At 41.4% G+C, this 25,173-nt stretch overlaps 1 protein-coding gene across 2 annotated transcripts in view; it reads left to right on the top strand.

Moving 5' to 3' along the window:
• LOC117456000 (mediator of RNA polymerase II transcription subunit 13-like) overlaps nucleotides 1-25,173 on the top strand; it is an 81,726-nt gene that overhangs the window by 31,480 nt on the left and 25,073 nt on the right. For both annotated transcript variants that reach the window (XM_034095695.2, XM_034095696.2), the window contains exons 3-4: nucleotides 19,899-19,983; nucleotides 23,567-23,650. In XM_034095695.2, coding sequence (XP_033951586.1) covers nucleotides 19,899-19,983; nucleotides 23,567-23,650 — 169 coding nt within the window. The remainder of the gene's footprint in view (nucleotides 1-19,898; nucleotides 19,984-23,566; nucleotides 23,651-25,173) is intronic.

Consider the following 25,173-nt stretch of genomic DNA (forward strand, 5'->3'; position numbering starts at 1 on the left):
TTTGTCCAATCCTTCTTTAAGGATTTCTGGAGATGAATATAACTAAAATTAAAGGTGCATTTATTTTCAAAGAAAGTAAAATATGCGTTTGTATTGGTTAGATGCTAAATTAAATACTTAATTAATTAACTCAATACTAAATACTAACCCTAACCCTTTTGAGTGTACAAAAGTGTTAAACAATCCTTAAACAACAATTTCATTAAATGTGCAGATGTCCTTTATCATAAATAAAGATTCATTAATCAGTGTTGTGCGGTGCAGGCTCTGAACCCTTCAGCTCTTTCAGTGGATTGGTGGCTTGTGAAATGTAAACGCTGTTGCACTCATCACAAATTACTCTGAATGAAATGCATCAGCCAGATCATGAACATGGTAATGTAATTTTTGTTTGTCAGCCAACAAATATGCTAAACTCCAAACAAAAAAGGAGAACTAAAATAAGATTGATAAGATCTTATTGATTAAGAGTGTGTGGGTGTAGCGTTATCTTGTTAGGAGCATCTACAGCAAAAAAATAAAACGAAGGGCTGATGACTTACACCATAGGCGAGGCTCCCTGGTGTGTGTCACCAAAACGGCATGTGGTCAAGGTGAATGCAGGAGCAGGAGGAAGAGTTAGAGGGCCATTCACTTTACACTGTATCAGGTGTTTATCTATGCTGTATGATCACAATAATTTCATCTGAGGTGGCTGAAACATTCATCTTGTGCATCTCAGACCCATATCACATTGCAGAAGTGTTTTATTCATGGCCTTTAAGATGTATTTGTCACCCTTATATCAAGACTCCTAACGGAAATATCTATATGTTGTTGTTTTTTTACCAAGAGTTTTCCTTCCACCCACTGAATTTTTCTCTTCTTTCTTGAAACTGTAATAAAGCTGAGAGGAATACAAAGTAGGGGGAATCCAGCAGAAAAAAAGATTCTGACTGGAATCAATCCTAGCTGGGGGTGAATGTTGTTCCAGAGACGGGAGTCTTAACCACACTGTCTCAGAGAAATTATGTGCATACTTAATTCAAAAATGAAAGTAAAAAAAAAAGAAAACGACTTACTCAAATGCACAGGGATGCCAGGCAGTGATTTAACACCACATCTTTAAATAAACTAACAAATCAGTCACCTGTAAATCCCTTTTTGCCATTATTGTATTTTAAAAATGACTTAAAGCATAATTCAGCTGTCATCACAGCTAACTGTCAAAAGGAGAGCCAGCGAGATAGGACTGAATTAAAAACCTAGTCCATTATCAGCTCAGTGGTTGGCTGGTGTAACAAAGATATGTGACCAACAAGTGGATTAGAGCAGCAATGCTTATGAGACAATAATCAGAGATAATGGAATTACCAAAACAGAGAGAGGGAAGGAATTGGACATGACTTCAGGCACAGGGTTAAAAAAACAAAAACTGAACAAACTCTGCCAAATATGTCGGGGAGCGCCTCAGTGTGTCTGTCTCCTGTGTTAGAAAGCTTCAGCTGGGTGCTGGGCCCTTCATAAACAGAGCTGGTTGCCATTTGTTGTGGAGCTGGAGCAGTTGTGAGTGCAGCACACTGCATGACAATTTTCTTTTGTGTGTGGCGCGACTGTGACTGTTATCATTCCTTGTGTGTGTTAGTAATTGGCCACGTGTGTGTGTTTGAGTTTGGGCTGGCAGAGGTTGCAAGGTAATTGTCCTGTGAAAAAGTGGTTTGCCAAATGTGTGTGTGTATTGTGTGTGTGTGTGTGTGTGTGTGTGTGTGTGTGTGTGTGTGTGTGTGTGTGTGTGTGTGTGTGTGTGTGTGTGTGTGTGTGTGTGTGTGTGTGTGTGTGTGTGTGTGTGTGTGTGTGTGTGTGTGTGTGTGTGTGTGTGTGTGTGTGTGTGTGTGTGTGTGTGTGTGTGTGTGTGTGTGTGTGTGTGTGTGTGTGTGTGTGTGTGTGTGTGTGTGTGTGTGTGTGTGTGTGTGTGTGTGTGTGTGTGTGTGTGTGTGTGTGTGTGTGTGTGTGTGTGTGTGTGTGTGTGTGTGTGTGTGTGGGAACGCAGGACGGAGGGCTAACCTCTGCCTCCATCTGTCCACGTCTGGCTGTGAACTCATAATCTGGCCTGTGGAGACAAACCCTCCTCACCACTTGCCACCTGCTTCAGAAATGCAGGTTAGTTTGAGGTTATTACCGTTATGGATCCGCTGGCGAGGATGCTCGGTTAGTAATGTGACAGGATTCATTTCCTGTTTATTTAAGGGACTCTTTCATTATCTATAACAGGATCCAAATCCAATGTTATTTTACATTTGGATTTAACACTTGAAGGACGTAGCTTATAGTTTAATTCAGGGCACCTACCATTGAGCATTTCATATTTTATAGAAACGTGTTATGTCTACGTTAGTGAAGTGTCTGTGTTTGATTTGTTCTAATCACGCACACCGCTGCTAACCAATTAAAAAAGGTTGCATTGCGAGAGTGACTAACAAAGGCATCAGCCAAAATGTTTTTGCTTGTTACTACTCTACATTAGAAAAGAATAAAGATGCAGTAGCAGATGTGCACTTCAAAAGCCTTTCGTTCCACCAGTTTGTGTAGTTGGAACCACATAATTAGTATTTAATTCAGGACAGGTATTGAAACATTTACATCCTCTCCAATTAAAGCCCTACAAAGTCTGTCTCATTAAAGAAGTTATTTGAATCTCTGAAAAATACACTAACCCAAGTGTAAACACGATTTACGGGGAGTAACCTCACAGTGATGACAAAACTCCAGGAAGTCGCTGCACAATGCCGAAAAATACCCCCCCCCCACATAACCCCCTGTAAAATAATTTTCCACTTAGGCTTTTGTGCAGATTAAACAAACGATAGAACTAGACCCAGATCACATATCGGCTAATAGATGGCAACACTGTGCATGTTGTTATGTTATATCTCATTTATTTTTTACATGGGCAATGCACAAAGAACATCAACCTTACAAGATATGAAATTATTCTGCAGTTAGGTAGGAAATAGTACATTACAAGAAGACTAGAAATACAACATTACACACAATACTAGACTTTAAAAGAATATAAAATATAGTAGCCTACTAAGTAACTAACGAAAATAGATGACGTCACAGAAATGCCCCACCAGCTCCAGCACATTGTACGTGATAGGCGAAGGGGAGAGACATCCCTAAGTTTGACCACAACAGAGCCGGCCAGTTAACCAATCAGAGCAGACTTGGCTCTGGTTTCAGACAGAGGGTGAAAAGAGGTGATGCAGCACAGACAGTATGAGAAAAATAAAGACCTTCTTGAACATTAAACCATGTAAACATGTCACATTAGAGGAAAAAACGAATATGAACCTAGAAATCATCATTATAGAGCCCCTTTAAGAAAGCGAATAAACATATGTTCCAAGATGTCCAAATATTCTTTAAAGTGCTGAGTTTTGATTTGTAATTCTCTAGTGCAGGTTTTTCTAGCAGTTGCAGACAGATACAGTATTTGCACCTGTGCACCTAATAGTACTATCATATCCAGCGCAGTACTGCCACAATCTCCTACTTAGGGCCCTCCTTGAATCATTGACGGATTAAGTGTTTTGCTGAAGTGCATCTGAGCAGCGGTTGTTAAGTGAATAGAGTACGCTGTCCATTTCACCTGGCTGATTATCACAGCCTGGATGCAAACGGGTGATCCCAAAGTGCCGGCTCTTCGACTCATGTTGATTATGCCAGTGAGCAGCTGTAAATTCTGTATACAGTGAAATATCACCTTTAAGGTCAAACTGGGGCCGACAAATTCTCAGTGCCAACATAATATGTGCAATTTTAGGATCTGGGAGGTAGTTGGGAGTTATGATGTGTTTTATTATCCCTTGCCTCTCCCCTTTACTTCTCTTTATTCTCCTGCCTCATTCTTCTTCTGCCTCCACCCTACCTACACAGCCTTTGTTACTTATACAATGGCAAATTATCAAGTGGAGTTGTCACAGGCGATGCTCCAAGAGCTACACAGCATTGCTCTGCCTGCTTAGCATTGTGCCAATGTGATCCCTGCATGCACAGCAGCAATAATGAGGGCTGTGCAAACACGTTGAAGCATCCTCCCTGGATGCATGTTGAATACTGTTACACAGAGCAGGTGCCAGTGAGCTGTAAAGTGTGTTTCTCACCTGAAAACGTGGGTGAAAGTATTAATTTCTGTGCACACACGTTTTGTTAGGAAGCCTTTTAAGGTTATGACTTCTAGTCATAAAGCAGTGAATAGGATTTGCATGAAAGGTGTTAAAGATTAACAAGATAAGGGCCACACGGGTCAGTTCTGGTATAATAAAGCAACCAGGAAGTGAATTAAAGAGTCAATGAAAGTGAAAGAAACCTCAGTTAATGTTGAACAGCAACCTGATGGTAACATGTTCATAGTGCAAGCTGATATTCATCCCCACTGGCATTCCACATATTACAAAAAGTGAAATAAAAAGCACACCTCAGTTCCAAACCTTCATAGCATCGGATTAACCCTGCTGATTTGAAATGGAGAACTGTTTAAAGAGATTCTTGTAATTATCTGCCAAGAATCCAGTCCTGATCTTAAATTACTTCCAAGACCCTTTTTCTGTCAACAAGTTTTACTTGGCATTTAATCTTTCCTCTGACGCTCACCTCTTCCAGCCCTCTCTCCCCCCCCCACCTCCTCCTGCTACTCCTCCTCTGTTCAGGCTTTGTTGTGCTTTATTTTCTCTCTCCTCCCTTGTTTTTGGGTTGCTCTCTGTGATGTTAGGGTGGCTAATGTCTGCAAGCACACTCAGTTCCTTGGCAAATAAAAAGTGGGGGTGTACGGGTGCCAATCAAGGCCTACTCCTTCTCTTTATTCCTTCAGGGGTTGTCTTCTCAGAATCACAACTCAAACAGAGGGAATGAATAATTAGCCTCTCAATTTTTCCCTTGAATCGGGAACTGGGTCGCCGGCTGACACATGTCTCTCAATAGGGAACAACCTCGCTGAAAGAGACAGACCTATGGAGGTATAAGAGCCCCCTTAAGAAATGCTGCTTCACCTAGGGACCCAGTCAGAGTGGTGGAGAGGAGACACTATTTTCTGTCTGGCTTTGGCTGGTGAAAAAGTGAGTCACATGTGGAAAGCGGCGATTCCATGGTAGCAAAAAAAAGAGAGAAAACATGAGCAAGAAAAAAGAGGGGAGGAGGGGCGGGTAGATGAAGGAGAGGGAGGGGGTAGGACAAGGGAGAGATATATGTAGTGAGAGAGAAAGGGAGGGGAGTGTGCGTATGACGAGAGTTCATGCTTTAAAAAGCAGAATACAAGTGGTTTGTTTGGAGGGAGAGAAGAACATCTGCGATTTCTCTCTGGGCAGTTAGATATGCAGTTGGTTTGTTGTTCTGCACTTTTCTTTTTTAAGTTCCTTGTTTGCCATGCTGCCAGCAAAAAACAACTTACACTGACACATTTTCACTTCACACCTCCTGTTCACATCTCTCTCATTTCCAATCTGCGAGGAAGGATCAGTCTGTTCCTCGTTAATGACTGTTTTCAAACTGGACGGACGCATGTACAGTATGCTGTCACAGATTTACTGGTTTTTGGAAGGGGGAAACTTTTCTCTTACTTTTCCTGGAGAAACCGAGGCAGATTAGGAGGGAAAGTGAGCGAGGAAACATGAAATAAAGCAGACTGAGAGCTGAGGAAAAAATTGCCTCAAGTCATGTTTACTTGTCTGTACATTTGTTGGGCAAGGACGGAGGATCTCTGATTTCCTTCACGCCTCCTCTTCTTCTCTCCTCCCCTTGTGGGTTGTCAGGGCGTGGTGGCCTGTGACCTCCTGACCCCGCACAGACAGACAGACAGAGAGAGAGAGAGAGAGAGAGAGAGAGAGAGAGAGAGAGAGAGAGAGAGAGAGAGAGAGAGAAAAAAAAAGAAGGGGAGAAGCTTTCCCCAGCTGCACTGAGAAAGGGGTGGGGGTGTAGGTTTTTGCCTTCGCAAGCTTTTCGGTTTTGAAAGAAAAGCCACAAACTGAAAGAATGAGAGCTTTGTGTGTGTTGGTGAGAGAGCAAGACACAGGAAGAGATGGAGGAACTAAAAGATCGATGGAGAGTGTGCGGAGTTGGAGTAAAGAAGAAGTAGAGTGAGAAAGAAGAGAGGTTGTGTGGGATTTAGGAAGGGGAAGGAACTGGTGTGAGTGTGGTGAGAAAAGTTAAAAAGTTGAGGGGTGTGTTTGGAGGGAAACTGAGATGGAGGGAAGTACGAGGGAGGGAGAGCATGACATTTCAATATGGCGTTAAGGAAGATGAGCAATCCACTGCTAATACAGAATACAGGTTGTTAAGAACGCCTTAAAATAAAAAGCCTCTGTTTATGTATTTTCCTTAGTTTGCCTCCATTGCTGTTTTCATGTTAATGGCCAATAATAATTTTACACACTTCTATTCACAATTACGGTATACAAGTGCAAGTACATTTTGTTTATTTATCTGACAACTGTTGCCAACAATAACCTTTATGTGCACTAAAAATAGATACAGAATTTAATTCATTCAGAGTGGGTCTGACCAAGGCACCTTCAAGGCATCATAAACTGTATGAATGGGCAAATATTTATTTTCAGTTTTTTCATTTATAAGTGTTTGTTTTGTCAGAATTAAGCATCTAAGGATAGCAGGCAATCTGTACAACTGTATGTTGTACAGATTGTAAAGCCCTGTTTTTTGTATCATTTGTATTCTTCATTCATAAAAGCATTTAGTTGTTTTCATATGCAGTCGTATATACAGCAGATTCAACTAAAGTAGTTAAATAGATGCAAAAAACAACTAAAACACAATCATACCTTGAGCTATAAAACAAGAGGAAACTAAATAAAATGTTTGTTTGTAGAGATAGTTAAGAAAAGCACTCCTGCACTTCTTCTTACTTCAGCATTTGTCTAAGATCAGGACACCTGTGATGTGAAAATGAAAGCCAAACGCCAAAGATGGAAGAAATGAAGGCTATACATACATTTTTAAATAGGTGATGAGGATTAATACTGTTGGTGTTTCCTTCCGACCTGAGCGAGCCACCTTTGATTTCTGCAGCTTGTAAGGCCTCAGCCGGCATCAAGTGACAAAACGGCCACATTGATTTTCTCCCATGGCGTTTTTATCAGCAGCATAGAAATGCTGATCTTGAATTACCCACAAAATCAATGTCTGCACAATAGCTATTCTCCTATAGGCACTTCAGCTGTTTGTTAAAACAATTAGCAATCATGAAAGTCAATGTTTTGAAAGTGAAGGCATGCACTCTGTCACTTGGCTTTTGATAGCATGCATTTGTTCAGTCGCACTATTGCTTACTAAATAGATACCTGCCAAAATACCTATTGTTCTTTTAGTTGTTTGGCTTTTCGAGCATTCCACTATAAAGTCACTGCTTGGTGATGTTACTAAAATAAATTCCCTCACTCTTTTCACGATGGGCCGGTCTATCATCATCAGGAGGCATTTCTGTTTATCCTTGATCCTCCATAACCTCAGCTCCGCCTCAAATGGCAGAGAAATCTGAAGAATTGATTAAACCTGGATAATATAATAAGACCTTATGAGGCCAAAAGCCGAAATGATCATTTTGGAGTTTGAAGCAAAATCCTCACACAAGAATCTTCTTTTGGTTTGTCAAGTCACAAACATAATAAGATACAACATTATATATTTACAAACTCAAGTGTGGTTAAGACAATAGGAATCTAAATGTATTAAATGTGCGCATTAAGTTAGATTGCATTTTGAACATTTTGTAAACATCAGCGCTGTGATATAAGATTCTACCACCTTTGCCTGGTATGAATTATGACCATGCGGCGTCACTACTTTCCATTGTTCCATTTATTTTTTGTTTAATTTCCTCATCAATTAAGCCTGTACTTGGCTACCATTAGATATAAGATGATTGGCAGTGTTTTAAATCTCTGTCTGCAGTGCTAAGACATCAATCCTCACACTGTTAGTGCTCCAAGGACCGGGGACAGACACGGCCATGAATGATGCATCCTGGGAAGAGAGGAGAGCTCTCCATCCCTCCCTCATCCTTGAGTGAGAGAGGCTTGCTGTCAGTCTCTCCCTCTCCCTCTCCCTCTCTCCTCTCCCCTCTAGTGGCAGTTAGGAAGCCCTGTGGAGACCCGCTAAGCCTCTCAATAGCCGCCCTGCCTCCCACCTCGAGGCCTATTCACTTCTAATGAGGTGCTCAAGTATCTGTGGCTTAACATGAGGGTCAGCACCACAGAAATGGGCCCTTTTACAACGCTACAGCTCCACTGCTCAGGCAAAAGTGATTAATGATATCATGTTCTTATATTTTAATTTTAATATTATTAAAATTAATAGTGTTTAATTTTTATTGTGCATCAGTACAATGCTTGTTATTTGTTGGTGTGCTACACCATTTCCTTATTTATATTAATCGTGTTTCTCTCTAGCTTGCTTACATGATGTTAAGCTAACATTATTCAGAATGTTTACATATATTAAATCATCAGGCTGTACTAAAAAAACTCTAATTTAGATATTTGTCTTGCAGCTGCTTGACTCGTGACACATTATGTTGACAGCTGAATGAGTGGGAGTTCACAGGAAGTGTCACTTCTACCTGAATAACACAACAGAGATGGTGTTGCAGGTAACACACAGAATAGTTGCAGCCACTCTCCAGCCCTCCACTTCCTCTGGAACAACGAGTCAAACACATCTTTTTGATCATGCGTCAATAACCTCCCCTGATGTGGTTACACTGCCAGAGTCCACCTTCCTTTAATGACGTGGATATCTTCCCAGTATGAACAAGCACAGGCACATTCAGAGCCAGGTTGATGTTGTGGTAGTTTCTTAGGAGAAGAAAAGAGGAAGTGAAGTCAAGGTTTCAGATGTTTTTGATGGTATTCGATAGTTTCTAGCAGAATAGTGTTGTGACTGTAGGTATATAAATCCCTGAACTCTTCGTCTATCTAATACACTCCGTTTATCTTCAGTCAGCATCTGAAGGAAGAAGGATGTTCTGCATGAGTGTTTCTCTATGACTCAGTAGTGTTGTTATTCACTTTCTAGTTGTTGTTCTCTGATAAGCCTAGTGTCTATTTCAATGAACATCAAACTGAACACACATTTCCAAGAAATCAGTAAAAGAGAGTGCAAGTAAAGTTTCCATTCACAACTGTTATATAAATATTCGGTATTAGGGGCATTGAGATAAAGAGACGTTGTGCTAAATCTCCAGAAGGGTTGCCATTAAACCATTGCAGAAGAAGAGGTGACATTGCACCAGTAAAATGTACTTAACAATGGAAAACGTGATTGAAATAAGGCACATATTTGAGACATTTCTCCTCAATGGTGCTAACAGGGGTTTTCATCTGCCGCCATTTCTATTGCTACACCCCCATTTCCAGCTCAGCAAGGCATATAAACCTGATTGGGATACTTAAAGATTTTCTACAAATGTTATGCTCAAATTAAAATGTTCCTGAAACAGGTGGAGGGAAATGCTCTAATTGCAGTTTTAGTAAAGAGTAGGGTGGGCGGTACATAATCCCAGCGAAAAAGCCTACAGTATATTCCAGGTGTAAATCTACATTAGATGGATGTGGCCATAAAGACAACCACTGCAGTTGCTCATAAACACCTGCTTACATTAATAGCAAATTGTAAATACATTTCATCCTCACCACATTCGACTACGTCAACATAAATAAACAGGTGCTGTTATTTCCTGTTTATTCAGACAAACATAATTCATCTGAGAGGAAAAGGTAGACTGTTAAAGCAATTATGGAACAAGATGAGAAATGCATGCTGCCGTTTGGGAGCCATAAAACTCAAAATGTGAAGGGAATACACAATATTATAATAATAATACAGGTTACATGGTCAGCAAATAAACCAGTAATAATTGAGGTGCAGGCACTTGGCAAACACTTGGAACATCATGTTAAAGCAACATTTTGGGGAATTACTGTCTTCTTCAATATTAATTAAATACGGTTCAGCAGAGAAATTGTTGTTAAACTTCAACTCAAGGATAATATTTAAGAGGCCAGTTGAGACCACAGAGACAAAGTGTGTTTTCATGATAATACATGCACGTCCCATTTGTTTCTTTATTTCTCAGTGACTTATTGGAAATCACTTGGCACTTAGCATCCAACCATCCGCAGCATCCCAAACATGACCAGATCTGTGTGTGTGTGTGTGTGTGTGTGTGTGTGTGTGTGTGTGTGTGTGTGTGTGTGTGTGTGTGTGTGTGTGTGTGTGTGTGTGTGTGTGTGTGTGTGTGTGTGTGTGTGTGTGTGTGTGTGTGTGTGTGTGTGTGTGTGTGTGTGTGTGTGTGTGTGTGTGTGTGTGTGTGTGTGTGTGTGAATGAGCTAAGTGACTGTCAAATGATGTAATGCTGTGGGATAATTATGTTGGCTTTTCTCTGTACAGTTGTCTCATTTTTTGATTGTCTCTCACACACACACACACACACACACACACACACACACACACACACACACACACACACACACACACACACACACACACACACACACACACACACACACACACACACACACACACACGTTCCTTCTTTTCCCCTGCATCAGCATCTAAAGAATCAATTTTCATTTCCATACATGTTCTATCATAAATGTTCTGCCATTTTTCTGTTTAATGCAGACCTCTTTTCCTTCTTCCTTGTTCTATTTTGAATCTGCTTTGTTTCCATTCCTCTCTTTCTTACCCTCTAACCATGCCCTGGTTTCCCTTTCTGCATGTACCCCACACCTCTAAACACACAAGTATACACACACATGCATTTCTATAGCAGGTTGTATTAGAGAGCCATCTCATGTTGCTCTTAATGTTGCTTTTATAGCCCCAGCTATATCCTCTCCAATCACACTAATTATACCATCGCCTCCACATTAATACAGTAAATATCTCGTCAATTATAAATGGCACTGTCAACATGCTCTTTCTAATGATTCCAGTACAGAATCACTCCAAATGAGCGCAGGACTGACTGGTGAGTTGCTAAATAAATTAGAGAGCTTATGTGTCATTTCTGTTTACTGAATACAACAACAAACAACACAGCTGACAAATGTGGAAACATGCAGAGGTAAGATTTTAATCTCTAAGAAGTAGAAACGAAACCCACATTAAACTTGAACATAAGCCCATATTAATATCTCCTGCCTGCTTTGTTGGCTTGAAAAGAACAGCAGCTGTTGTTAACATGTCGATTTAGTGATTTATCTTTGTTGTTTTTAATGAAGTATTTCTATCATATATTATTATTTATTTCCTGCATGCCAATGATGGTTGCCTCCCTTCTCAGTGTGTAACAGGTGTGGCTTTGTCTGGGAAGCACATCTCTGTTTGCACACGAGACGCTGACTCCCTAGAGAAGTACACCTTTACACCTCTAAGTGTATACCCCCTTGCTATTTGACACACGCAGGCACACATACAGTACCACTCACTCTATGTTGCATCCCTCTGTCCTCTCTCATCAGTATGCTTTATGCATGCCGGCAGCAGAGATGCTTTAGACTCCTAGTATTCACACCAGGGCATCGCTGGCAGCACCGTGGCATGCTGTGTAGCAATAATAGCACGTGAATAAACCACATTCTGTAAGTTGTGACGTGATATATTCTGTGCATATTGTGACGTCTGCAGATTCAGATTTGTCCTGTGAACCTCCTCTCGCAGGGAGACGTACGCCTTGTACAGCTTTCTTCTTTTTTCATTCAAGTCAAATCCCCCCTCCGTCAGAGCCAGCGATATAAAACTGTGCTCTGAATTCAGTGCAGAAAGAAGTAACGAGGGGAAGTTGTGTAAGGGAACACGGAGAGCTGCTGCGTTGACATGGTTTGGGTCAGCGCCAGCCAGCCGTTCTTACCCTCCACTTTGACCTCAGCTCAGGAGAGGTGGGGCTTTTCGGGCTGCAACCTGACTCTTCTGGTCCGGTGGTGCTGTCGGGGGGGAAACGAACCATCAACAACATTTGGACTGATCCAATACTCACACGCACAATGTCACCAAATACTCACTAAGTTGGCATTTACTGTTGTTTTTGAGTGCTTGTGTTTATATGAATTCATATGCTCATGGCACAACGCTCACACCCTGGTCCCTTCTCTTGCCTCTCTGCCTGACTCACTCCCACAAATATGCAAGCAACTCGGGCTCATTCACCTAATTGATTCCAGACTTTCCCCTCATCCCTTCACTCTCCTCCTCCTCCTCCTCCTCCTCCTCCTCCTCCTCCTCCTCCTCCTCCTCCTCCTCCTCCTCCTCCTCCTCCTCCTCCTCCTCCTCCTCCTCCTCCTCCATCTTTCTGGGTCTCAGTGCCTGCCATGTGTGCAGTCAAATTGTATGAAATGACATATATGTTCTGATGAATGTATAACATATGGGTTATATATATGTATTCCTCTTTGTTGCTCCCTTTTCTTTCTCCTCTTAACATATCTCTTTTGGTACATGAAAATACATGTTTTCCTATAACAATATCTTTATTGAAATGTGATCGTCATAATAAGGTTGATCGGAGAGACATTTGGTAAACTGGGTTAACTGCGTTTGCAAGCAGTCTGTCAATCTTCCTCACTTGTGACATGAAGGCAATGTGAGTCATTGTGCTTTGTTTAAGGATTGATAATAAGTCTAATTCAAAAGCCTGAAGAGTTTAAGTTTTACTGGCCTCTGGATGTTGTGGTGGGGTGTGTATAATGGCGCTGCAGAGACCCGCTTGTGTTGACAGGTGTTGCTAAAAGTTTAGGAAACGGTGTCACTGGAGCATGAGCAAGTGTAGGTGACTGTCACAAGGACAGGGTGTTGGCTGCTTAATGACCTGAGGAGCAGGTAGACATAAGGTGAGATGGTGAGAATGAAAATATGCCACATGGTGATCATCTCTCTTAGAGTCAATTAAAAGTGATGCATTTGACTGCAATGAGAAAAGGAAATACCCTCTTTCTAGGAGAACATATTTACCCCCATATGTCTAAAGCAAACAGTGAGACGAATACACATCAGTATCAACCATTTAAACACAAGGCCAATGATATAGGGTTGTACAAATACGCAATTACGTACCAATGGATTAAGGGAAACTGTGTGATATCATGTCCTTGATGAAGATTGACCTCGTCTGACCCTGTAACCTTTTCCGCTTTAATATCAGGCAGCTCATGTTCATGTGACTTAAAACAGAACGTCTCAGGAGCAATAACACCTACGCCTGTAGAGCTGTATTTCTTATACATTTAAGAGAGAAACACGAAAGCTTGCAGGTTAACTTTTCTTCTAAACTCCACAAGTGCTGGTTAACAGAAAGAATGGGCTTAAACAAAGAGCTATTTACTTTTTTTTTTAAAAACTCACTTCAGTTACACAGGACACTAACGCTGTTTCAAATCAATGTTAAAGAGAAACCGTGGGGGTGAAATCTGATAAAAAAATTCAAGAATGTTTGTGACTAATGGATGGAGACCGCTCTCAGTCCCATGGAAATATCTGATGACAAACTTGCTTTTGGACACTGCAGATGTTCATATTCAGATTTAATGGCAGTTTATTGAGTAATTGGGTGCAAATAAACACAGTTGTTACAGTTTGGATTTAATCAGCGGTGGAAATTGTCAATACAATGTAAACAAATCCTTGAAATAATATGTATAATGTAATTGCTCAGTTGTATATAGCTCAGGTCAGGGGGCTCTGACACTTCTGACCTCAGAATGAGTTGGTCAAAGGAACAAAATGGAGAAATGTGCCACAAATGAGGATAAGACATTTTGTAAGAAAGGAACTCTTATGATAAGACACGTTCCTGATTATTTAAGCTGGTCCTAACACCCTGATTTCTAACTTCCTGCAGTAGAAAAGGAGTCCTATTGTTAAGGTGTAATGTTCCCTGTCTGAATGAATTAAGAATATATTGTTTTTTGCTTGCCTAGCTGCATTAACTCTGGCTCAGTGCCAGGGTAATACAGCATGTTATTGGGATATTAACAGTGAGCAGTAAGACAGTGGACTGTAAGTGCTATAAGTAATCCCCTCTGGGTTTCTGGTGTCTCCCTCATCACTATTCCTTTCGTTATTCTCTTGTTGTTTTTTGGGAAATCTGACCTTTTAGAAGTCTGTTTTGCTCATAACGTATAAATGCTTGTCCTTGGTGGGAATTTCCCTCCCATGTGGAGAATCCGAGTCAGAGGTAGCTCAAAAAATAGGAATGATGAAGTCGCGGGAGGACGAGAGGGAGTGTCACTGAACTGTAACATCCAATCCTAATAAAAAATCGGCATTGCCTTATTAATCCATAATGATGACCTAACAATGACCCTTCTTTGTGCTGATCTAAAACTTCCTGACATGATCTGTGTTTTTAAAACAGTCAGCTTTCTTTTACGTCTGCAGACTTCATGCAGCACCTCAGGCTGTTGATAAACCGCTTACACTCGTGTCAGGTAGTCATGAAGATGTAGTACTACATAGCTTTGCAGGACGCTAAAACGTTTACAGAAGTGTGTCCAATTTCTTACAGCACTTGTATTACATTATAAATCTGGTCGTGTATGTTGAGGGTTCACACAGGAGCATGATCAAGTGCATGTGTTGAAGGTTTTTGAATTACCTTGACATTACCCACACTCACTCTGCCTGATGCCGAAAAGCTGGTCCATGCCTTTGTCTCCTCCAGGCTGGACGACTGCAATGCACTCCTCATCGGGAGCCCTAACAAAAGCATCCAGAAGCTCCAATACATCCAGAACAGCGCTGCTAGGATCCTGATGAGGGTGCGCAAATATGATCACATCACCCCCATCCTTAAAGCACTACACTGGCTACCCGTGGAACTGAGGATCGAATTCAAGGTCTCCGTCCTCACCCACCAGTGTGTCCATGGAACTGCCCCTCCCTACCTCAAGGAACTCCTCACCCCCCATACCTCCTTGCGGACCACCCGTTCCAGCAACTCCAATTTCCTCAAACCCCCCAGGACTAAGCTCCGTACTATGGGAGACCGGGCCTTCTGCTCGGCTGCTCCCAGCCTGTGGAACGCTCTCCCCGACCAAATGAGAGCACCACAGACCGTGGAGGCTTTTAAAAAAGGCCTCAAAACCCATCTCTTCAAAAGAGCCTTTGCCTAGACATTTTTATCACCTTTTTAATTAATTCTACCGTGTTGTGTAATGTTTATTTATACTGTTCATGCTCACTACTTGTAGCGCTTCGGGATTTGAATTCATATATGAAGTGCTTTATAAATGGAACCCATTATTATTATTATTATTATTCATCTCAGCCACACAAAAATGAATAATTTACATAAAGATTAAAAAATGTTTATTTCATATTGGAGATATCGAGATATTGTTCTGATATGTATCGCAATCATATTTTGGCCTTATCACACACTTCCACAGACTCGTTATCGTCCCTCTCTTCTATGTTCCAGATAACAATTGCTTCCATTATCAATTCATCTGCCATCAAAAAACTGGAAATCTTCATATTTGAGACTCTGAAAACAGCATTTTGTGCCCAATTTCGCACACTAAATTACGTTCACAATCAAGCAGTTATCTAAATAGTTAACAGTCATTTTTCTGCTTATTAATTATTGGATTATCCAACCAATCATTGCAGCTCTTTCTTCATCCTTCGGTTTCTCTTTCTGTCCATCTGTACAGTAATCTTCCTCTCTCCTTCTACAAAAAACACGTAACCATACTAAAGCATGTTGCTATGCACCACACACACACACCACACACACACCACACACACCACACACACCACACACACCACACACACCACACACACGCACACACACAGAAAACAGAGACCAACCTCTACTCAGACATGCAGCAGGGCAGCTAATTAGTAAAGTGGCAGTGGGCTTTTGTGTGAAATGAAACACACACACACACACACACACACACACACACACACACACACACACACACACACACACACACACACACACACACACACACACACACACACACACACACACACACACACACACACACACACACACACACACACACACACACACACACACACACACACACACACTGTTACATTAAACACACTCACATTGCCCAGTGAGAGCTGCTGAGACACCACTGGACGCCAATACTGCTGGTGATATTGATCCAAGACAAATGAATGAACGAGGGAGAAAGAGAGAGAGAGAGAGGAAGGCAATATGTGGAGAGCGGTCATCGTGTCCGAGATAGAGTGATGTCACACCTCGACTCCCGTCTTCCCCCCCCCCCCCCCCTCGGATCAATAACATCCTTGTGTTTTGTTAGCCCAGTATTGTAGTGGTGCGTGGTCAGTCCCTGGTGTGAGACCAACACAGTCCGGGGAGGCAAAAGAGAGATGAGAAGAGTTCAAATGAGAGAGAGAGAGGGTCAAACACACTGGGAAAAGAGAGAGATGGTGCTGGATGGAGAGAATGAGAGGTGGAAATCCAGAGAGTGGTAGTGGCGACCCAGTTCCATCACTGCTTGTTTGTGTTTGGGGTGGCGCGGCGGTTAGGAGCAATGAGGCACGGATATGGGGGAAGGAAGGTTGTTATGTTAAATAACCGTGCATTTGTAAGGACATTACCTCACTGTACACAAATGCACACACACACACACACACACACACACACACACACACACACACACACGCACACACACACACACACACACACACACACACACACACACACACACACACACACACACACACACACGTGCAAAGGCAAGCCTGTGCACTAAGGCACTTTGGGAACCAGTTCTCACACACGCTGCGTGCATTAGGATGAACACATGCACACGTTGATAATGGTTCTGACAGTTTAGTACACACATTGTTTTTGGATCATTTAATTACAGAGGGTTTGTAATTAAGTGTGAGATTAATTGCACATTGGGTTTGCACAATAAACATTTCCGATTGGTGCTAATTAGACATGTTGCAGTTTAAATAGGGCTCATATTTTAATATTATTATGAAACGTTAAATATCGTTTAATTGGGTAAAAATCTATTATTATTACAAATATTTTTTTAATTGTGTTAATATTATATTTTAAATATTTTTTTCATGTTACATAATCAGTCAGTCTATTTGTGTTTACAAAACATGTTGTTCTTCACTTTCTATCGGTGGAAACCAACATGACTTTTGTCTTTAAATCAGAATACTGTGTTTTATTTCTTTTCATTTGATTGAATTGGTTTTACAGAATGGATCTGCCTATTTAAAAGAATCTGGCATTTATGAGAGAAAATCAATTAAAAACATAAATGATGAGCTTTCAGTTGAATCTAATTGAGGCTGATTACATCCAGTGCCTTTAAGATCTTTCAGGCATGATGCACTTCCCTGTAGCTCCGGCTGTGATGAATGATGGATCATGATGCTTTAAAGCCCTATTGCACTTAGCTGTGCATTTAGTGTCTACAGTGCGCTTTCCCCTCGAGCCATCTGTGTTCCTCCTCTGATTAACAGGCAGTAAAAACTCAAAACATGGCGGCAGCTTGATACAATGACGATTTCATGGGGTTTTTTGGCTCACACATCCCTACAGAAAATCACTCTTCAATGTATCAAATCATTGTTTTATTTCACACTCCATTTTCTATATTTATAACGTTCATGTGAGGATGTGTTCGCTGCTGCACGCTCGTGTGGATGCCTGACCTTGTTTGCTTGCGAGAGTGATTTGTCACACCTTGTGCTGATATGCTGCAGTGAGCTGGCTCCTTTACAGCTACAATATGAACAGGAGTGTCTTATGTAGATTGCATGTTTTCTCTGGCATCTAAGTATGCGATTATTTCAAAAAAACTGTAACTGCTTAGGCGCTACCGATTCACATGCAGGAGTTAGGGAAGCTAATGTGGAAAAGTTGACTTCAAGTCCTTTCTTCTTGGGGTGTGTGCTTCATTTTTGTCAAGTTCTGTGTGGGAGGAGGCGGTGTTTTGGGGGAGTTCGAGGGGGTCAAGAGCCTGCTGTGGAGCCGGTCATGACGAGAGTAAATGAAGATGGGCTGTGCAGGATTGGCAGAGTGGGAGAAGAAGAAAAGAAAGTTTGTGGGATTTTGAACAGAGGGAGATATAGAGACAGTGAGAGCTAATGAGCTGGATTTGCCGGAGACTTGGCATTCTGCTCGTGGTGCTCGCTCTATCTTGCTCTGTGGAGGAGCTGGCTAGAGCGAGCTTCCTGTCTGAGCCCTGAAGCAGGAGTAAATGAGGGGTGGGTGGGTAGAGGGGGGGGGGGGGGGGTGGAGGGGTGTTGGGAGCATTATAACAGAGGAAAAGGAGGGGAAGGAGGAGGGTGAGGGGCGGGAGGGACCAGTGTTGAAATTGAATGCCAGGGCGCCATGTTCTCACCGCCAGCGTTTCCATGGTTACAGGGTAATTCTGGCGAGTAAGGACATTTCATTCACTCTGGTATGAAGAAGAAAGAAGAAGAAGAAAAAAAAAAACACAGGAGTGAAATATCAACAAAGCAACAGAGAAGGAGAAATGAGTACACACACGTCACACACACACACACACACACACACACACACACACACACACACACACACACACACACACACACACACACGTCACACACATACACAAATGAAGGAAGAGAGAGAAGGGAAAGAGAAACCTCTGCTGGTGTGTATGCCACCCATCCCCCAGGCTTTCTGCCTCTGTCTTTCATTCCTTTTTTTCTTGTGTATTTCTGTGATGCTTGGTTTGTTTGCCACCACCCTATAAGCAAACACAACACCCACCCACAATCCTCCAGTTCTTCCAGGAGCCCTGCAGGTATATGGCAAAGAACAAAGAGAAGCGCTGTTAACTGGCCGCGGTGTGTGTGTGTGTGTGTGTGTGTGTGTGTGTGTGTGTGTGTGTGTGTGTGTGTGTGTGTGTGTGTGTGTGTGTGTGTGTGTGTGTGTGTGTGTGTGTGTGTGTGTGTGTGTGTGTGTGTGTGTGTGTGTGTGTGTGTGTGTGTGTGTGTGTGTGTGTGTGTGTGTGTGTGTGTGTGTGTGTGTGTGTGTGTGTGTGTGTGAATGTGTTCTTTTTAGGAGCAGGGCAATGGGGGTTGGTGTAAAGAAATCAGTAGGGTGTTCAATTGTTCACACACACATTTGTTCACACGTGTGAACTAGCCGCTGACATGCCAGAGGCTCGGATCCTCAGAGTGCAGCTGATCTGACCACGTTTTGTCTTGAGCTGCTCAAATATCGCAGGGGAAAAAAAAGGGATGAGTTCAAACTCCTCTGGATGCATGTTCAAACCTGAGCACGCACGCATGTGTGTCATCCTGCAACCATACAGCCGCACTCACTCTATAAACTAACTGCTGTTGACAACTGCATGGGGTTTGAATGGGCTGTGGCTGCAGCCAACCTGACAGCTGTACAGCCCAGCACACACACACACACACACACACACACACACACACACACACACACACACACACACACACACACACACACACACACACACACACACACACACACACACACACACACACACACACACACACACACACACACACACACACACACACACACACACACACACACACACACACACACACACACACACACACACACACACACTGCGATGCTTCCACACAATCTCATCTTCGGTGTAATGTCTGATACGATGTGCAGGTTTTCTCATCAGCACATGCAGCATGTTTTGACAGAGCGTGCCATAAACACATGCAGTTAAACGCTGAATCATGTGTTGTTTATTATCCTCAAGCTGGTGCGTGCAGATGTTTCTCTGTCACGGAGAATATCATTTCTGTTTCTTTTATTATTAGACATAATAAAATATTGAGATTTAGAATCTGATGATTGTTTTCTTCTTCTCTTTCAGTGGCTGAGGAGGGGCTCTGGGAGTGTGGGCTGTCCTACGAGTGCAGGACGCTCCTGTTCAAGGCCATACACAACCTGCTGGAAAGGTAAAGAAATGGAAATGCACAGAGACTAGGAAAACACATGCAGAGTGCTTTACAAAATGACACATCACAAGTTAAAAATAAACAACAAGAAATCCCCCTCAGATGATCTGAAGAACTTTACAGGTACATGCAGCGAAATATAACATGTGATCAGGTTAATAGACACAAGGAGGTAACATGCATGATAATACAAATACAATAAATAATGGTTTCTAGACACAAGACAACAGAATCGATGCAACAATATAAAATATAAAACCCCATAAAACAAAGTGAACATATAGGTACAACAGAAATACAAATTCAAAGATAATAGTTATAAAAAGGCCATCATTCTAATAAAGGTTAAATGAAAAAAGAAAAAAAAGACTAACGTAAGAATAAATATTGCTGTTGAAAATGTCCACTGAGTTGGCCTCTCTGATATATAAGTATTTATTTGTCAGAATTCCCCCTCTTATCAGCTTTGTGAAGGCTGGTGAATATAAATAATGTATACTGACTGACAATATAAGCGACAATGCTAATATTATATTTATTATAAACATGTCTGATAATCATATTTTTGACAAATACTGTGCATTAATAAACCAAAATGTCATTATATTTGCGTACAGCTGCATAATAGTGTGTTTCAAAGCTACATCAATGTATTTATTGAGTGCTACATGGTTTATATAGAGCTTATAAATAATGAAGAGAAAGGTTAAAGAAAGTCATTTGTATAGATGCATAGAAACATGCTTTCATTATTTTATAAAAGTACAATAACTTCTTGTGAGGTGGTGTTTTTGATTCAGTAACAGTTTGATTTATACAGCATTAGCATAGGTTGTTGACATTGAAAATGTTCATGTTGGATGACTCAAGCACCCACACACTTGAGAATATTAATGATCAATGATTTTCTACAAAAAATCACCAAACAAAATAACTTTGAGTCATATTGATAGACGGTTTGAGTTTTCTTCCAGCAGTTTCACTTTAATGAAATTATAATCTGAGCGCTGAATCACTTGCTGAAGTACCCAAAGCTCTCCTTTCTGAGTCGGAGCCATCTGTTAAATGAAGCAGCATATATTTGCTCTCTATTAAGTTAAGCATCAGTGATCATCATAGGGGGCAGGTGGAATTAACCTTGCTATTACCTTGAAGCTACAGTAACTTCTTTTACAGCTTACTATTTCAACACAGGATGGATCATTTCAACTTTGTCTTTCATATCGTACAGACAAAATTGACCTCTGTCCCTGACTGTTATTATTACATTATTTCATTCTTAAGAATGAACATACAATTGAATTAAGAAAGTCTAAATCAAACAGCTAGGCTTAAAGCAATTAAGAATATTACAACAAAACAAGCACAGAGAAATAGCTCCGTGGTGAGTGGTTAGTTGTAAGGATGTAATGTGTTTCTTGCCAACGTGGAGTTTGGAGTTGGACTGAAATAAAAGATACATAAATCATTCAAATTACTCATAAAGACAAAAACAAAAGCATAACGTTGCCAATAGGTTTCAAAAAACGTGTGCTTAAGGTTTCAATTATTTGAAAGTGTGATACTGTAGCTCAAGACACCTTCCAATCAAGCACACATGCTCCTGAAATATGTATCTTTAAAGCTGCTCTTATCAATATGTTCATATACACAATGGGTAGGATGACGTGTAAAGTGTAAGGAGTTGCTTATAGTGGCAAATCTAGCCACCTGTGCAATTTCGCTACACTATGTGAAGTATATCAGTGTTGTTCAGCTCCTTTAACAAGCCATAACTCTACTGTTCAGTGTTACTATTATCATCACATTTTAATGCTGCTGCTTTCATTAAAAACACCATTTATAAACCCACCTTACACACAGGAAAGAGTTGGCAGGTGCATAGCCATATATTACCTGGTAGGTACCAAAATAGAGCAAAACATGGGAGGATATCTACAATTAGATGCAATACTAGCTTAGCGCCTGCTTCATGTGTAGCAGCCAGTTGTTAGACATGTCAACATGAGTTTACAGCTGGTTGAAATGCCCCTATAAGGCAAACAAAAAGTTTAAGACATAATGTTCCTTGATAGTTGACCTATCTCACCTGCAGCAAGAATTACTGAGCATATTGTCATTGAGCCAACATTTTAGCAGCTGCTTCTTAAGGCTTTTCAAATGAGTTCAGATTTGACTTAAAGCAGCTTACACTAACTTACAGCGTATTCATTGTAAGGGATCAATGTAAGTGACAATGCACAGGGATGCCCTGATCAGATAAGCATCATGTATTTATATCGACGGACGGGTGGCGCAGTGGTCTGTGCATCTGATCATCAGATCAAGGGGGGTGCTGGGGAACTCCAGTTCGAAACCCGCTCCTGCCGCCACTGCGTCAGGCCGTTGTGTCCTTGGGCAAGACACTTCACCCGGATTTGCTCCTGTGGGTATTGTCCACAGTACATGTAAAAGCGCCTCGATGACCTCGAGGCGTGAAGATGGACGGTGTGGCGCAGTGCAATGATCAAGGGGTGAAACGCCGCTGCTGCGTCTGTAAAGCCGTTGTGTCCTTTGGCAAGACACTTCACCTGAACTTGCTCCTGTCCGCATGTATACAAACAATATGTGTATCTGTAAAACTGGAAAAGCGCTATAATAAATGTAAGGAATTATTATTAATTATTATTATATCAGGGACTGATATAGACTGATATAGACTGAGCTTATTAAGCGCCGGTTTGAGTCATTATGTATCCAAAACCCATTAAAACAGTTTATTTGTTAATGTTCTAAAATGTATTGTTTTGGGTCGATACGACTGTACCAAAGATGGCAGAACTGGAGGCTGCAAGCTTTGGATAGCTCAGCCTGACTGAGTCATATTTGTTTGATTCCTTGACCCGGATCAGAGGAGCCAGCAGGGAAATAACTGGCGAAGTTCTGACAGAGCTGCTCTCTCTGAAAGGAGGTTGACATGAGGCGAAGACGTGCACAGATGGTGGGATCTCCAAATAGGGAGCGTGATGATGACTGAACCGTTTGATGTTTTCAAATTGAGATCTGACCAAATTAAAGGGGTTTTGGAAAGCTATGTGTAAAAGTGCACACCACTTTGGGCGGAAGCCGGTTAGCAGAAGATTACCTTTCCTTTGTATCTGCACACTTAAACGCCACATCTCAAGCATTGCTCAGAGGTAACTCATGGATGGTGCTGCAGTATAATAAGTAAAGTCATAAAACAACTCTAACAGGCAAATAGCCACAATGATTCTGTCTGGCATGTGTTGTTGCTTATTTTCCGCACTATATAGAACCATTTTGATTCAACTTATGCAAGGTCAACTTCATATAAAAATAAGATCACTAGTTTCTACAAAACAAAAGCTCAGGCTTGATAGTATAGAAGCTGTCATTGAGAAGCACTCTGTAATGGGATGCAATCCAATAAAACGTCACTAGAAGCTTACAAAGAAATCTTCATTGAGATCAATTTAAAACCTCTTTAAGCCTCTCATTTGTTTTTCATGATTCATTTGTGAAAGTGCATTTTAAAAGATGTTAAGCCATTGTCTGACTTTCTTTTTCTTCGCTCCTGCTGCAGATGTCTGATGGATAAGGGCTTTGTGAGGATCGGGAAGTGGTTCTTCAAGCCCCACGCACTGGAAGAAAAGTCTTTGGGCAACAGGTACACACTTTAAATGCACACTTGTCTCTTTGACATTCTCTTCAGCCTATGTTGTGTGCTAGAAGGTTTCATGTATGTGAGGAATATACACTGCAGAGGTCCTCATGTGAGACCGTGTGTCAAAGTGAGACTCAGCGAGGCGGGTTGAATTTCTTTCATGTGATTCAGTATTTCTCTCCTCTCCTCTCCTTGATGTTGCAGCAGCTGGCTCATTGTGTGAGACTATTAAAAACCAGGACAGTGAATGGTGGCGAGAAGTGAGAGCCGTGCTGAGCCGAGCTCTCACAGCTCTCTCGCTCTCACAGCTCTCTCGCTCTCTCGCTCTCTGTCTCTGGGTGAGGGGAGGGTGGATGTGTGTGTGTGTCTGGGTCACGCTGTGTGGAAAATGTGGGAGACAGACAGAGAGACTGAAACAGAGTTAAAAAAGAGGGGCGGGTGTGATGACAGTTGCTCAACTTGTTGCTTCAGCCATTATAGTCTGCCCACTCCAGCCTCTCCTGCTGGTGGAGATTCAACATTCCTTACATCCCTAACATAGCGCTGATCAAATGCTAAGTACCCAAGTAGGAAAGCACTTAGCTGTCAAGAAGCTCATTTTTAGAAATGTGTTGGAATATTTCTTAGAATCAGCAGACATTAAAGCTATGTATTTACTTTGTAGTTATTGAGATGGAAAGCCAGAAATTGCCTTGTCATTTAAATGTTGTGCGAAGTGAGAAACATTAGCTCTTTAGAAGTTGCTGACACAAGTGCAAACTCAAGTTAGGCTGTTCAGAGCAGGTGGAAAACCCAACGGGACATCACCAAACTTCTCACCTTCTGTATTTCACCCCCACAAAATGATCTATTTCTAATTACCATGGATGCATTTTGTGGCTCTTTACTTTTTATTCTTATTTAGAGGTGGTGACATCTGTAACAGATTGGCTGCGCTTTTATTGGGTATCTGTTCGACATTACATATCTGTTCAACAAGTCTAATTTGCTGATGAATTAGCACATTGAAAATACTTTGAAATATAAAGATATCAATAAAATATTACTGACATTAAAAGTTACCAAATGTTATAGCATACGAGATCAGAAGATTTGTGTGGGAAGCCGAGTTGAGTTCCATACATGCACTCAAACCTATGTTGAGCTTCTCTCTCTCCCAGAGTTGATTGTTTGAGTGCAGAGATTTACATGTGTGAGTGTCTCTTTTGTACATCATGTAATTCCTTTGGTTTTGACAGCCTGTATGAATATGTTGTCAGCTGGTACGCCCCCTGCTGAGCCAATCCTGACAATGCCAATCTCTGTCTGTGAATTATTGAACGTCCTGAAATGAGATACAGAGCAGGAAGAGGAAAAGAGAGAACAATTATTGAGCAAAATAAATACAAATCGAATGTAGATGTCTGCAGTGGCCATTTGATGCGTGCAATCTGTGGCTGTAGCGTGTTTCACATTATTTAAATCAACCATGCCATTTTTTTCACTACTGGCTTCAAGCACACATGCAAACACACATGCTGTCCTGA

Source organism: Pseudochaenichthys georgianus, chromosome 12, assembly GCF_902827115.2.
Source record: "Pseudochaenichthys georgianus chromosome 12, fPseGeo1.2, whole genome shotgun sequence".
Lineage (NCBI taxonomy): Eukaryota > Metazoa > Chordata > Actinopteri > Perciformes > Channichthyidae > Pseudochaenichthys > Pseudochaenichthys georgianus.